The sequence below is a fragment of the Polyodon spathula genome, chromosome 18 (assembly GCF_017654505.1).
Source record: "Polyodon spathula isolate WHYD16114869_AA chromosome 18, ASM1765450v1, whole genome shotgun sequence".
Taxonomy (NCBI): domain Eukaryota; kingdom Metazoa; phylum Chordata; class Actinopteri; order Acipenseriformes; family Polyodontidae; genus Polyodon; species Polyodon spathula.
Window position 1 is genome coordinate 30,435,008 of NC_054551.1, and position 13,432 is coordinate 30,448,439.

The 13,432-nt window shown below is 39.0% G+C and overlaps 1 protein-coding gene across 18 annotated transcripts in view; it reads right to left on the minus strand.

Annotated features, from left to right (window-relative positions):
* The window catches only part of LOC121331105 (receptor-type tyrosine-protein phosphatase F-like), a 181,901-nt gene that overhangs the window by 58,832 nt on the left and 109,637 nt on the right, over positions 1-13,432 (minus strand). For all 18 annotated transcript variants that reach the window (XM_041278285.1, XM_041278301.1, XM_041278296.1 and 15 more), the window contains one exon: positions 11,570-11,680. In XM_041278285.1, the coding sequence (XP_041134219.1) occupies positions 11,570-11,680 (111 nt within the window). The remainder of the gene's footprint in view (positions 1-11,569; positions 11,681-13,432) is intronic.

Below are 13,432 nucleotides of genomic sequence, written 5' to 3' on the forward strand. Positions count from 1 at the left end.
GCAGGCTACCTATAGCGAGGGTTCTGAAAGACGCACCTGGCAGGCTCCCTATAGCGAGGGTTCTGAAAGACGCACCTGGCAGGCTCCCTATAGCGAGGGTTCTGAAAGACGCACCTGGCAGGCTCCCTATAGCGAGGATTCTGAAAGACGTACCTGACAGGCTCCCTATAGCGAGGATTCTGAAAGATGCACCTGGCAGGCTCCCTATAGCGAGGGTTCTGAAAGACACACCTGACAGGCTCCCTATAGCAATGATTCTGAAAGACACACCTGACAGGCTCCCTATAGCGAGGGTTCTGAAAGACGCACCTGGCAGGCTCCCTATAGCGAGGGTTCTGAAAGACACACCTGACAGGCTCCCTATAGCAATGATTCTGAAAGACACACCTGACAGGCTCCCTATAGCGAGGGTTCTGAAAGACACACCTGACAGGCTCCCTATAGCAATGATTCTGAAAGACACACCTGACAGGCTCCCTATAGCAATGATTCTGAAAGACACACCTGACAGGCTCCCTATAGCGAGAGTTCTGAAAGACGCACCTGGCAGGCTCCCTATAGCGAGGGTTCTCTAAGACGCACCTGGCAGGCTCCCTATAGCGAGGGTTCTGAAAGACGCACCTGACAGGCTCCCTATAGCGAGGGTTCTGAAAGACGCACCTGGCAGGCTCCCTATAGCAATGATTCTGAAAGACACACCTGACAGGCTCCCTATAGCAATGATTCTGAAAGACACACCTGACAGGCTCCCTATAGCGAGGGTTCTGAAAGACGCACCTGGCAGGCTCCCTATAGCGAGGGTTCTCTAAGACGCACCTGGCAGGCTCCCTATAGCGAGGGTTCTCTAAGACGCACCTGACAGGCTCCCTATAGCGAGGGTTCTGAAAGACGCACCTGGCAGGCTCCCTATAGCAAGGGTTCTGAAAGACGCACCTGACAGGCTCCCTATAGCGAGGGTTCTGAAAGACGCACCTGGCAGGCTCCCTATAGCGAGGGTTCTGAAAGACGCACCTGGCAGGCTCCCTATAGCGAGGGTTCTCCAAGACGCACCTGAAAGGTTCCCTATAGCAAGGGTTCTGAAAGACGCACCTGGCAGGTTCCCTATAGTGAGGATTCTGAAAGATGCACCTGGCAGGCTCCCTATAGCGAGGGTTCTGAACGACGCACCTGGCAGGCTCCCTATAGCGAGGGTTCTGAAAGACGCACCTGGCAGGCTCCGTATAGCGAGGGTTCTGAAAGACACACCTGACAGGCTCCCCATAGTAAGGGTTCTGAAAGACCAACAAATGTGATTCCACTTTTCTACCAACATACACGGGATGCTGGATTGGGAAACATACATCAACGAATGTGCAAAGTGTTAAAGGTGACGCATACTAAGAAAGGGAATAAAAGCTTGTGCCAGAAGAGGAGGTTCTGTCTGTCTTCTGCTCATAACCGATAATGCCACCCAATGGCTGGCATTTTACAGTCAGCTGCCTAAATGGTAATTTGTTTTGGATTATATTTCGGTGACAACTTTACAGCCTAACTGCTTCCACTAGCACATGGCTAGAGCAGTGAGAGAACGAGGGGGGAGGATATATCATTACTGAAGAGACGTATCAGCATTCATTCGGTGACATGCTAATGGTAATGAAGGAGTACTGGAGTCTAGAAACTTTATAATTTACATTCGCTCCCTGTAATTTCTCTGATGAAAATAACACAACATTAGAGATAAAAAAAGATGTACGTTGTCAGGATAAAGTAAACCTTTAATAAATGCCACAGAATTTATAGAAGTAATAATTATGCGCATGAGAGAGCAGTAAACGGTTTCAAGTCAAGTGGAAGACAGTAGGGTGTAATTATTAGCACCAAACAAATTATTAGGCACAAAATCCCATTTTTATATTTTTGCAACTAATTTCTACTTTGAAAGAAAACATGCAATGTGCTGCTTTTAAAAGAAAAGGATAAATAGATACATTTTGTTGTTCTTCCCTGCTGTGAGCTCAATCAGACTATTGAATGTATTACAAAAAAACACTAATGGGCCTTGCTCGTTTGTTTTTACAGAGAAATCAAATACTCTTTTAAAAACACTTTGTCTATTTAAATAAAAAACTGATTCAATATTTAAAAAGGATCAACAGAAGTAATTCTACTACTCACACGCTCAAAGATTTATCAATAGATGTATTATTCTTTCTATATGCATGAGTTTAGTTTTTCCTAGTTTTATTTATTTTTCTTGCTTATTGCCAGAGATCTGCTTCTATAAAATGTAATGAATTTACTTATTAAATAACCCCTACATCTCAAGCAGTGCGGATTTGTCTGTGCTTACTTCTGCTGCAGAACAAGGGTGGGGGTGCGGTAGATTGAGGCTCATACATGAAAAGATAATTTTGCTACCAAATAGTGGAAAAAGACAGGGCAGTCCATCTGGGTTCTGCATCAGTTGTAACTGGTCGCAAAATAATTCACAGTGGCAGCTGTCCATGAGCAATTCAAGTTGTCACGCTAAATTTTTATTATTATATTATTATTACTACTATTAATAATAATAATAATAATAATAATAATAATGACAACAGGTTATGCAGAACCTGTGTGGTTAGCGAGAATCATTGATTTTATTTCTTTAAAGACAAAAAAGAAAAAAGAAAAAGCATATATTTTTGTTAGCTTTGACAACGTGAAACCATGCGAGCATTCCAAGACATCACAGAAGGGGAGGAGGCATAGCAGAAGGAACTGCGTTCCGGGAGGACCGGGAGGAGGCTTTGCCCCGAGAGAGAGCCAGCTCAGTCCCACTGTGCCCTGCTTGGGGGCCGGCTCTCCTCTCCCTACTGCAGACCGCGCCAGGCCTGGCGTAGAAGGGTAAGAAGTGAAAAGGACCAACCTTCTCGCTGATCTGAGAGATGAGTTTGGTTTTGATGGCACAGTGCGATGATGATGAGGAGGAAAATTAAAAAAAAAAAAAAAAAAAAAAGACAAGGAGAAACACAGAGAGAGTAAAACAGGCCAATCGTAGGCTTACCCACACAAAGTGAAAAAGAGCAAGACAAGTGACGACAGTACCCCGTACATACAAAACACACCCCGAAGACACATGGACACACATATAGGTACGTACTGGACAGTGTATACAAAATATGGAGAAACGCCGTGGCATAATCCTGTTATAACTTCAGATTTCAATGGCAGAATAATTTGTCCTACAACAGGTCAAGGTTGTTCCAAACAAAAGACTGGGTGCAGTACAAACAGATTCTGCAACACTGAATTCCAGGATTGCAGAATTCCAAGATGAGCAAAGCCATCTAACCTACTGCTCAAATAAACATTACACAGATAGAACAGCTCACACAATGCAGATCCACATAACCCACCTCATATATAGGGGGCAAGAAGGAAGCTCAACTGCTCTCAGATACAAACAGTACAGTAGATGAACACAGTCACACACACAGTATACTCACATTATCATTTTACACTGTCACCGACACAGCTAGGCAAGAACTATGTCCCATTTAAACCCACACTTACATACATTTTTGATACACAATGACTGAAAAGAGACAGAGGCATCCAATTGAGTCATATAAATAAACTAGTGTCGACACAAACACCACCTTCAAGTAAGGCAAGGTTACATGCCTCATGGTCTCATACACAATAGTCACATATGGTATGCATTATTTTTCCATAATGTTTCTTTGCACACAAACATTGTGTTTGCTATACAAATCTGTGGCTACATTTACAACAAAGATAGTTGTAGATCGCTACGACTGTAGGGTTATTATTCCAAAAAGAAAAATCCCTTAACCCTTGTTGTGCCAGTTGGTGTCATTTTATGGTAATTAAGGGGGGGTATGGTAATATTTTGGATATCACGCACCATAAGAACGTACCTATAATTAAATACACATTGCATTAAAAGGGTGTTTATAATGACTTCGGAAGATTTCAAAAAAAACAGAAACGTTACAATTTTACTTACCTAATCATGGACATCCGGGTTAACAAAGAAAGGTTAGAACTGCTATAATTACTATTAGAGAAGTAATTTGTATTAAGAAATTTTCCAACAGCCGGATTCAATGCTATGATCTTAAGGACCCTAAAAAGAGATCTCAGCTTACTGCTGAGATGTGCGTGATTTATCAGCCACAGTCTTGAGGTAAGTACATTGCATTTACAATTTATGGGCCCAATTTTGAGGAACGCAAATAAAATTTAAGGGAATGGAGCCATTGTTTATTTTTGCATTATCAACTATCATATATTCATACACACACTTGCTTGTCAATAACAGAAAAAGTACAGGTGAAACACATAGTCATACACATCCATCCACAAACACACTACATACACACACTGTCTAGCACAAGAACCTCCCAATCCACACACAAAATGAAGAGAACATGATAAAGGTTGAATAACAGCATAAGTACAGAAATGTTCGCTCATGTACGTGTATATGTATGTGTGTGTGTGTGTGTGTGTGTGTGTGTGTGTATATATATAGACACACACACACATTGCATATATGACTGCACTTTTCACAGGGATAGTCATCTTTCAAAAAGTGTCAAACAACATGAACACAGAACGCAATGAAAGGCTTAAAGAAAATGCTGACAGTAGACAAAAAGAAAAATAACACATCAGGAAACCAGCAGTGAAGAGCTCCAAATAAAGAAGAAATACAGCATCAAAGAAGCATAAGAATCAGAGATCCACTGCTGTCACCGCATTCAGGGGAGGGCTCATAGCAGCTCATGCACACTTTACATCAGTATTCACTAAACTTGAGGGAAAAAAAAAAGATAATGCCTGAAAATGTATTCACAGAGCCCTTGACAATCTGTGGGAGTGCAAGCTGGTTTCTCATTATCTGTCACAATCAAAACCTGCAAATTCAAATGTTAAAGAGCTGAAACTTCAAGACAAGAAGCACGCCAATCTTCCTCTGTGTAATATCGTGACAGGAAACGCTACACAACAGGATTTATGTGGCAGAGAAAGAAATTGTCCTTTTTAAGGTAGAATACATCTTGGGTTCAACTGGATGGTAAAATTACTCAGGTTACTGAAACAAAAAGGTGCCTCAGTTTTCATAGCATGTGAACCATACAGCCTTATCTCAGTTTATCTCTTTTGTTCAATAGGCTGTGTGACCGCAACGTAAACCTAGGTTTTTTGTAGATCTGTAAAAAGCGTTTATTCATCTCCTAGGATGTTCCCAATAATTAAATTTACTCTACCTGTAACTTTCAAGTTAAAAGGCTGTGGGAAGCAAAAATTAATTTATGACCCTAAGGCAGTTCTCTCTTCTTGATTTCCACATGAATTTATGCCTAGGGAAGCATTGTCTCGCTCACGTGTTTAGATGGGTTGAACTCTGGCACAAGAAGTTTCACAGAGATTGAAAATTGCAAACGAGCTGCCATCAATTTCTGATTTACAGTTACAATACACTCCAAAAAATGTAACTACAACATCATGACCCAACCAGCAAAGCTCAGGACAGGCTGTACTGTATGTTGGTGACTGGTTAATTAATTATACAATGCCTCTCTTTAGTATCAGCAGTGTATGCCTCAATCCTTTTATTAGGTGAGATTTTCTTTTTTTAACTCTGACATATAAAATGTTGTCTCTCTCAAAACTTTGCAGCAGTAATAGGTATGGTGACCTTTGAGTCGGCCATCTGTCAAGGAAAGCCGCTGTATTCTAGTGAATCAGAATGTCACAGAAACTGTACTGTCAGGCCCTTTCCATTCATTACACACCTTTTGCAAATATTTTTTTAATTCAGTCAGCATTTGCTGGAGAAAACAGATCTTTTTTTTCTGCATTTTATGTGCTGTACACAATGTGTGTGTGTGTGTGTGTGTGTGTGTGTGTGTGTGTGTGTGTATATATATATATATATATATATATATATATATATATATATATATATATATATATATATATATATATATATATATATATACACACACACACATATATATATATATATATATATATATATATATATATATATATATATATATATATATATATATATATATACATAATATTATATATATATATATGTAACACACATAAAGTACAGTATTTGCCCCCAGTCTGATTTTCTGCATTTTTGCACATTTTAACCATTGAATTTGGTCTGATCTTTTTGTGGGTTGTAGAGGGAGTCAGGGAAAAAATGACTCCAAAGTTTGGTGCTTCTTCACTTGTTTGGTGTGCAAGGTAAATTATACATGCAATCTTCAGGTGTGAAAATGTTACTGCCCCCCTAGTTAACTCAACCCAATTAAGGGATAATTAGGGTCAGCTGTTTGAATACTTTGGTTAATCAGGCCTGATTTGGGCCAGCCCTGCCCAATATAAATCTAACTAACTTTGGCCCTTACCATCAGAGTGAAGTTGTCAGCACACAGGTTCTAGAGACACATCATGCCACGATCAAAAGAAATTCCTGAAGACCTCTGGAAAAAAGTTGTTGATGCCTATCAGCCTGGAAAGGGTTACAAAGCCATTTCTAAGGCTCTAGGGCTCCACAAAACCAGTCAGAGCCATATTTTCCAAATAGAGAAAACGTTTGCGATAGTAGTGAATCTTCCCAGGAGTGGCTGTCCTGCCAAAATCTCTCCAAGGCATAAAACCATCCAGGAAGTCACAAAGTACCCTAGAACAACATCCAGGGATCTGCAGGCCTCTCTCGCCTTGGCTAAGGTCAGTGTTCAAGACTTCACAATATCAGAAAGACACTGGGCAAAAATGGGATTCATGGCAGAGTAGCAAGGAGGAAACCACTGCTCACTAAGAAGAATATGAATGCTTGTCTCAAGTTTGCCAAAAAGCACCTGGATGATCCTCAAGCGTTCTGGAACAATGTTCTATGGACAGATGAGACAAAAGTGGAACTTTCTGGCCAACACGGGCCCCGTTATGTCTGGCAAAAACCAAACACTGCATTCCACAGTAAGAATCTCATACCAACGGTCAAGCAAGGTGGTGGTAGTGTCATGATTTGGGGATGCTATGCTGCATCAGGACCTGGACGACTTGCCATCATTGAAGGAACCATTGAAGGAACTCTGGGTATCAGAGAATTCTACGGAGAATGTCAGGCCATCCGTCTGTCAGCTGAAGCTAAAGTGCAGCTGGGTCATGCAGCAAGACAAAGATCCGAAACACACAAGCAAATCTACACCAGAACGGTTGAAGAACAAGAAATTTAAAGTTTTGGAATGGCCTAGTCAAAGTCCAGACCTAGACCCCATTGAGATGTTGTGGCAGGACCTGAAACAAGCAGTTTATGCTCGAAAACCCACAAATGTCACTGAGTTTAAGCAGTTCTGCATGAAGGAGTGGGCCAAAATTATTCTACAGCGCTGTGAGAGACTGATCAATAACTACAGAAAGTGTTTGGCTGCAGTTATTTCTGCTAAAAAGGTGGCGTAACCAGTTACTGAGTTTAAGGAGGCGATTACTTTTTCACACGGAGGCATTGGGTGTTGCATAACTTTCTTTAATAAATAAAAGAAATAAGTATCAACATTTTGTGTTATTTGTTCACTCAGGGTCCCTTTTATCTAATATTAGATTTTGGTTGAAGATCTGATAACATTCAGTGTCAAAAATATGCAAAAATGCAGAAAATCAGACAGGGGGCAAATACTTTTTCACAGTACTGTATATATGTGTGTGTGTGTGTATATATACACACACACACACACACACACACACACACACACATTACCTAGCAGCTTGAATACATATTTAGTGAGAGATACCAGGATTATGTTGCCTGAGAGATGCATGCTTTCACCTGCCAATCAGACAATACTTGTTAACTGGAGACCTAACTAAATGCATGTTCTCACTCAGTTTAAGTACACTTGAAAGTGTATCATTTGAGTGTTTGTTTTAAACCCTTTTCCCGATATTCATATGGTGTATGCAATCATTCTGAGTGTTTCTGATCTGTGTTGTGTATCTGATTTTATCATTGTAATCATGGCTTCATTTTCCTATGCACAGTATAATATAAGAAAAATTGAAAGTAAACTTTGGAGCTTGTATAATAATTAGAATTTAAGGGACCTGAAACTAAGATTGCAAATAAAAACCACAAAAAACCCTACTGTAATATACAAAAATCAAGAGAGACAACGTCCCAATGTTTTGGTATGTTTACTGTTTATTTCTATTTAAATCCATTAATGTGTTTGTGATGTCATTAACTACAACAATATAGTATTCATTTCACCCTGAAATTGGCTCTTGAGCAAAAACTTTTTTGTGTGAACACAAATAAATATTTATTGCAACTACACAACTGTACAGTTAAGGCACTGTAATCAATACAATTGACATAATAAGGTCAGTCCGGTATATATCATTTACATTTTAGTTAGCATTTTGTGAACTTTTAATATGGCCTGTGGCTCAATTTTCAATGTCTTGTTTGACATGTACTGGGATATAGCGAGCAGAGTAAAGAATCCTGTTCATTACTGAAGAAGAGTTAGTGTTGTTTGTTACTGTCAGTCTAAAGAGCAACACAGATGCAAGCATGCTTTCGCATACTAAACACATTTCAGTAAACATCAGACACCTCTTGCATTTTAGCACTGGGTGAAAAGAACACATGCTTCCAGGGTTCTCCCTGGGAATTCTGTACAGAACATTATAGCCTGAAGCATTTTTAATGGAAACATAAACTTGCCTTACCTTAAATATATAACACGACAAAGAGTTTATATCTGTTTGCTCTTTTTTATGTTCTACATTCTTTTTCATGACTGTTTTTTATTAAGGGAAATTACTGTGCTTATTTATACACTCTGCGATTTGACTGGGGAAAGATAACGTAGGTTTTGGAGCTCACAAAAAAAAAAGGGCAACTTTTTCACTTCCTTTTTAGCTTAATTATTGAGCTTATTGCTTCATTTAAATTGTTCTCTTTATGTTAAGTGTTCAGGGCATTTTGTTAATGCACGTCAATTTTAGTTTTTCGCTGTTCTACATTTTTTGAACGCAACTGTTCATTAACCGTTTTTATTTTTAACACAACAGTATTCACACACGTTTGGTCACCATCATAACTGTTGCATGAAACCAGAGTGTAATCATCCAGCACCTCTGCACTTAAGCATTTGTATATCAGCTGACAAGTGTTCAGCTGATATACCATCATGATTTTCTTCATAAAGGCGTACAGCCTCTATACATGAACCCCCAATATATCTCTTATAAACACCTGTGTACATATTCTTACAACACAACAAAAGGAATAGTTTTTTTTATGGTGCATATGTATAGCTATTGTGTACTATATATTACCTTACAGTACAATATGGCAAAAAAATGTACTGAATAATAATATCCGAAATGTTCTTTTTGAAAACCCTGCATTCATTGTCACTATTTTTGCTTTGATAGTAATTGTTGTTGTTTTTTAGCAGTCATTTTAACGTTTTTGGCCCCTTCAACTCTCTTATTGGTTAAATGTTGTGTCAAGACATAGCACAGCCATCATGTGGTTCCAAGATTTTTTTTTTTCACTCAGCAACACGCACGCGATCTAGTCTGCTAAGCACAATCAATCCTTGTTGTTAAAGGCACAGTAGCATCTGCAAGACGGGCAGATCAGGTTTTTTCAGCCGGGCGGCACCAGCCATTGAAAAGGCCTGGGAAGTACCCTGGCTTCTTAGTGGACCATAGATCAAGTGGTCATAAACATATATATATATATATATATATATATATATATATATATATATATATATATATATATATACAGCTCTGGAAAAAATTAAGAGACCACTGCAAAATTATCAGTTTCTCTGGTTTTACTATTTATAGGTATGTGTTTGGGTAAAATGAACATTTTTGTTTTATTCTATAAACTACTGACAACATTTCTCCCAAATTCCAAATAAAAATATTGTCATTTAGAGCATTTATTTGCAGAAAATGACAACTGGTCAAAATAACAAAAAAGATGCAGTGTTGTCAGATCTCGAATAATGCAAAGAAAATAAGTTCATATTCATTTTTAAACAACACAATACTAATGTTTTAACTTAGGAAGAGTTCAGAAATCAATATTTGGTGGAATAACCCTGATTTTCAATCACAGCTTTCATGCGTCTTGGCATACTCTCCACCAGTCTTTCACATTGATGTTGGGTTGATTGACCTGGCTGTGTGGCATGGAGCATTGTCCTGCTGGAAAAAACAATCCTCAGAGTTGGGGAACATTGTCAGAGCAGAAGGAAGCAAGTTTTCTTCCAGGACAACCCATGCCACACAGCCAGGTCAATCAAGGTGTGGATGGAGGACCACCAGATCAAGACCCTGTCATGGCCAGAACAATCTCCAGACCTGAACCCCATTTAAAACCTCTGGAATGTGATCAAGAGGAAGACGGATGGTCACAAGCCATCAAACAAAGCCGAGCTGCTTGAATTTTTGCGCCAGGAGTGGCATAAAGTCACCCAACATCAATGTGAAAGACTGGTGGAATAAATAAATATATATAAACCTTTTTCCACTCAGTTTAAAACATGGAAGCAATAATACCTTAAACACCATCTTGCAGTGAGACCTTAATTAACTTTGTGTATCGACATGTACAACTGGCATTTTAAGTTCCATTAATTATCACTATGGTAGTACTTAGATCTGCCACCGTTTACATAATTTACTTTAAAGTGTAGGTGAGGTCTAATAAAACTGTTTGTTCCAGCAAAGATCACTGCATTTTCTAGTTATTTGCATAAAAGGGCACCAACTACTGTATGTTTGATAATGAACCAATGTTGCATTCCCACAGCACACAGAGCTGAAAGACTGTGCCTCTGGCATTTTGAGATAAGCTGGATAACAGGCTTGTGGCAGCAGTGCCTGATAGCTTACATTCTGCTGCTGTTAACAAGGAGGAAGATTACAATCATGTTATCTGAATTTCTTTCACTACCAAGTCAAGGTTGCAATTAATTTGGAATACTCAACCCCTTTGAGTATGGGGGCTTATGTATGCAAAAATATTAATAAGTGTTATATTAAATGAGATATAAATAAAAGAAGAACAGAAACCAAGTGAAAAGATAACCAACCAAAAAGGGAGTTACAGATTTCTAAAATGAGAATTGAATTTCACAAATCAAAAAATAATTATTATTTAGACAAAATTGGAGTTTGTAGAAATAAAAACATATGGCGTGTTGGGGGGAGTTAATAAAATTTAAAAAAAGTAGGCCTCTTTCTACAGCACTGGTTTCCTATTAGGGGGGGAAAGAATTAAATTAAAAAAGAGTTAATAAAACATCTGCAGAATCTGAAGAATGAACATTTTTAGATGTATCTTTTGACATGATTACATTCTGCCATAAGGAAAAACAACTGTTTATATAGCTTTAGGGAATTGTAGAAATAAAAAACGTTCACGCAAATGTCAACATTTATAAAACCACACGTCGAAAGCCATGCATCTCTTAGTAATCAATCAAATAAATGATTCAGTTGCTTCCCGACTTAAGGGTCTTACCTCGCACGTAGAGATTGGCAGGGGCTGAGTAGCGGGTCCCAGCGCTGTTGCTCGCCACACATTCATATTTTCCCTGGTCAGACTCCTCACTGTTCTCAATCTGCAGGGCACCTGTGTACATGAAAGAGCAAACGGGTCAGGAAGAATTACAGCTAAACTATGCGAGAAGAGAGACACAGAAAGCCGTGGATGTGAATGATATTCAGAAATGAAGACTTTCAAAACATTTCCTTTGAACTTGCAGACAGGGGTAAAGTGCAGTGTTAATACTGCAGAAATGTTGACAGCCTTAACTTCAAACACAATAAACTGTAGCCTGCTGAGGGAGAGAAGAGGCTGATGCTTTCAATGGTGACATATCACAACTTAATTTCATGTGTTAAACTACATTTTATTTAGATAATCATTACGGGGGGGGACGGACGGACGGACTATATTTACTTGTAATTAAAACAGGTTAATTACAGTGCTTTATTATATATCTCTTCATTTAGTTCATGTTTTGAAAGAGTGTGTCTATGGTGGCACACACAAACGCACGGTGGTAGTGAAGTGAAGAACTTGGAGGTGTGTGTATGTACAGTATGTAATGACAGACAGTGGTGGATTAGCTCATTTATGTAACTGAAAGAAGTAGTCTGAACACTAAATAGTTTCCCTGACTTGCAACCTTTTAATCAACAAGGGATAAAAACACACGTGAGGGATGTGTGCAAGTCGAGTTAAAGGACTGGATTCTAGAGTGCTTTTAATTCTGTGAACCAGAGGAGTCTGTTTTATGCAATTAATCCACTGTCAATAACCGGCATTTAAAAAGCTGCCATCTTTTCAAATGAGAATGTAAGAACGGGCAGACCCTGAGAAGATAAGCCTTTTCCGTTGTCTGGCTCACTGCATTGTTCAAAGTTGTCACAGATGCATAATAGAAGTAAATTGGCTCAGAGGTTTGCAGTGAAGAGCAAGGAGTACTGTAAATGCCCAAGCTGCAGTTTGCATAATAAACACACAGACATACAGCTGCAATATGCATCCTACAGTCACGGTCTGTAGTTAAACAGAAACAGTTTCAGACAGACACGAAGGCAGGCATTACTAGTGCAGGTCTTTAAGAGAAGCAAACACGTCAAAAGGATCTTGACAAAGCAGCACACTGAAATGAAATGGATGGGAGTAACAACAATTGCCCTTATTAAAGAGAGTTTAATATCCTGCAATGAAAGGGCAAAATGCTACAGACTTTATTGTTATTGTGTGAAGCAAATTACCAGGATTACGTGACCAAAATGCATTACAATTAACTCAAACTATAGGGGGGCTAATTAGCTAGATTAGCTTTTTCCACTAACCCCAATTCCAGTAGCAAAGTCTTACTGTCCTTGCTTTGTAAATCTGATTTATATGAAGGGTAGCCAGATCTAAAACTGGGAAACAACTTCCAAGCTATGTGCAATCCGCACTCCGAGGTTCCTTAAACACAGTGGGATCAGGTAGTAAGCTTGGCATTAAGCAGCCTGCCGGTTTCAGTGCCTGCTGTGTGTACAGAACAAAAATAACAAAAAGTAGCAAATCTGACAAAGCTGAGCCTACCAGATGAACAACAGGCTATACATTGCTAATCAATTACAGAATTGTACAGCACAGATTGCTATCAGGCTTTCTTTTTTAATAGTCTTTCCCCTTTGCCCTTTTTAGACAGTAGGTTTTTAAAACCAGATTTTCTTTATCAGTTGCATAGATTAAATGGTCTTCGAGTCACACAGACCAGCCTGTTTTTGTGACTTCTAAACAACTTAAACACTTGAGTTTTTGTAGCTTTATGTATATTTCTGAACTTCCTTTTCTTGCTCCTGAAGTCATCCAGTA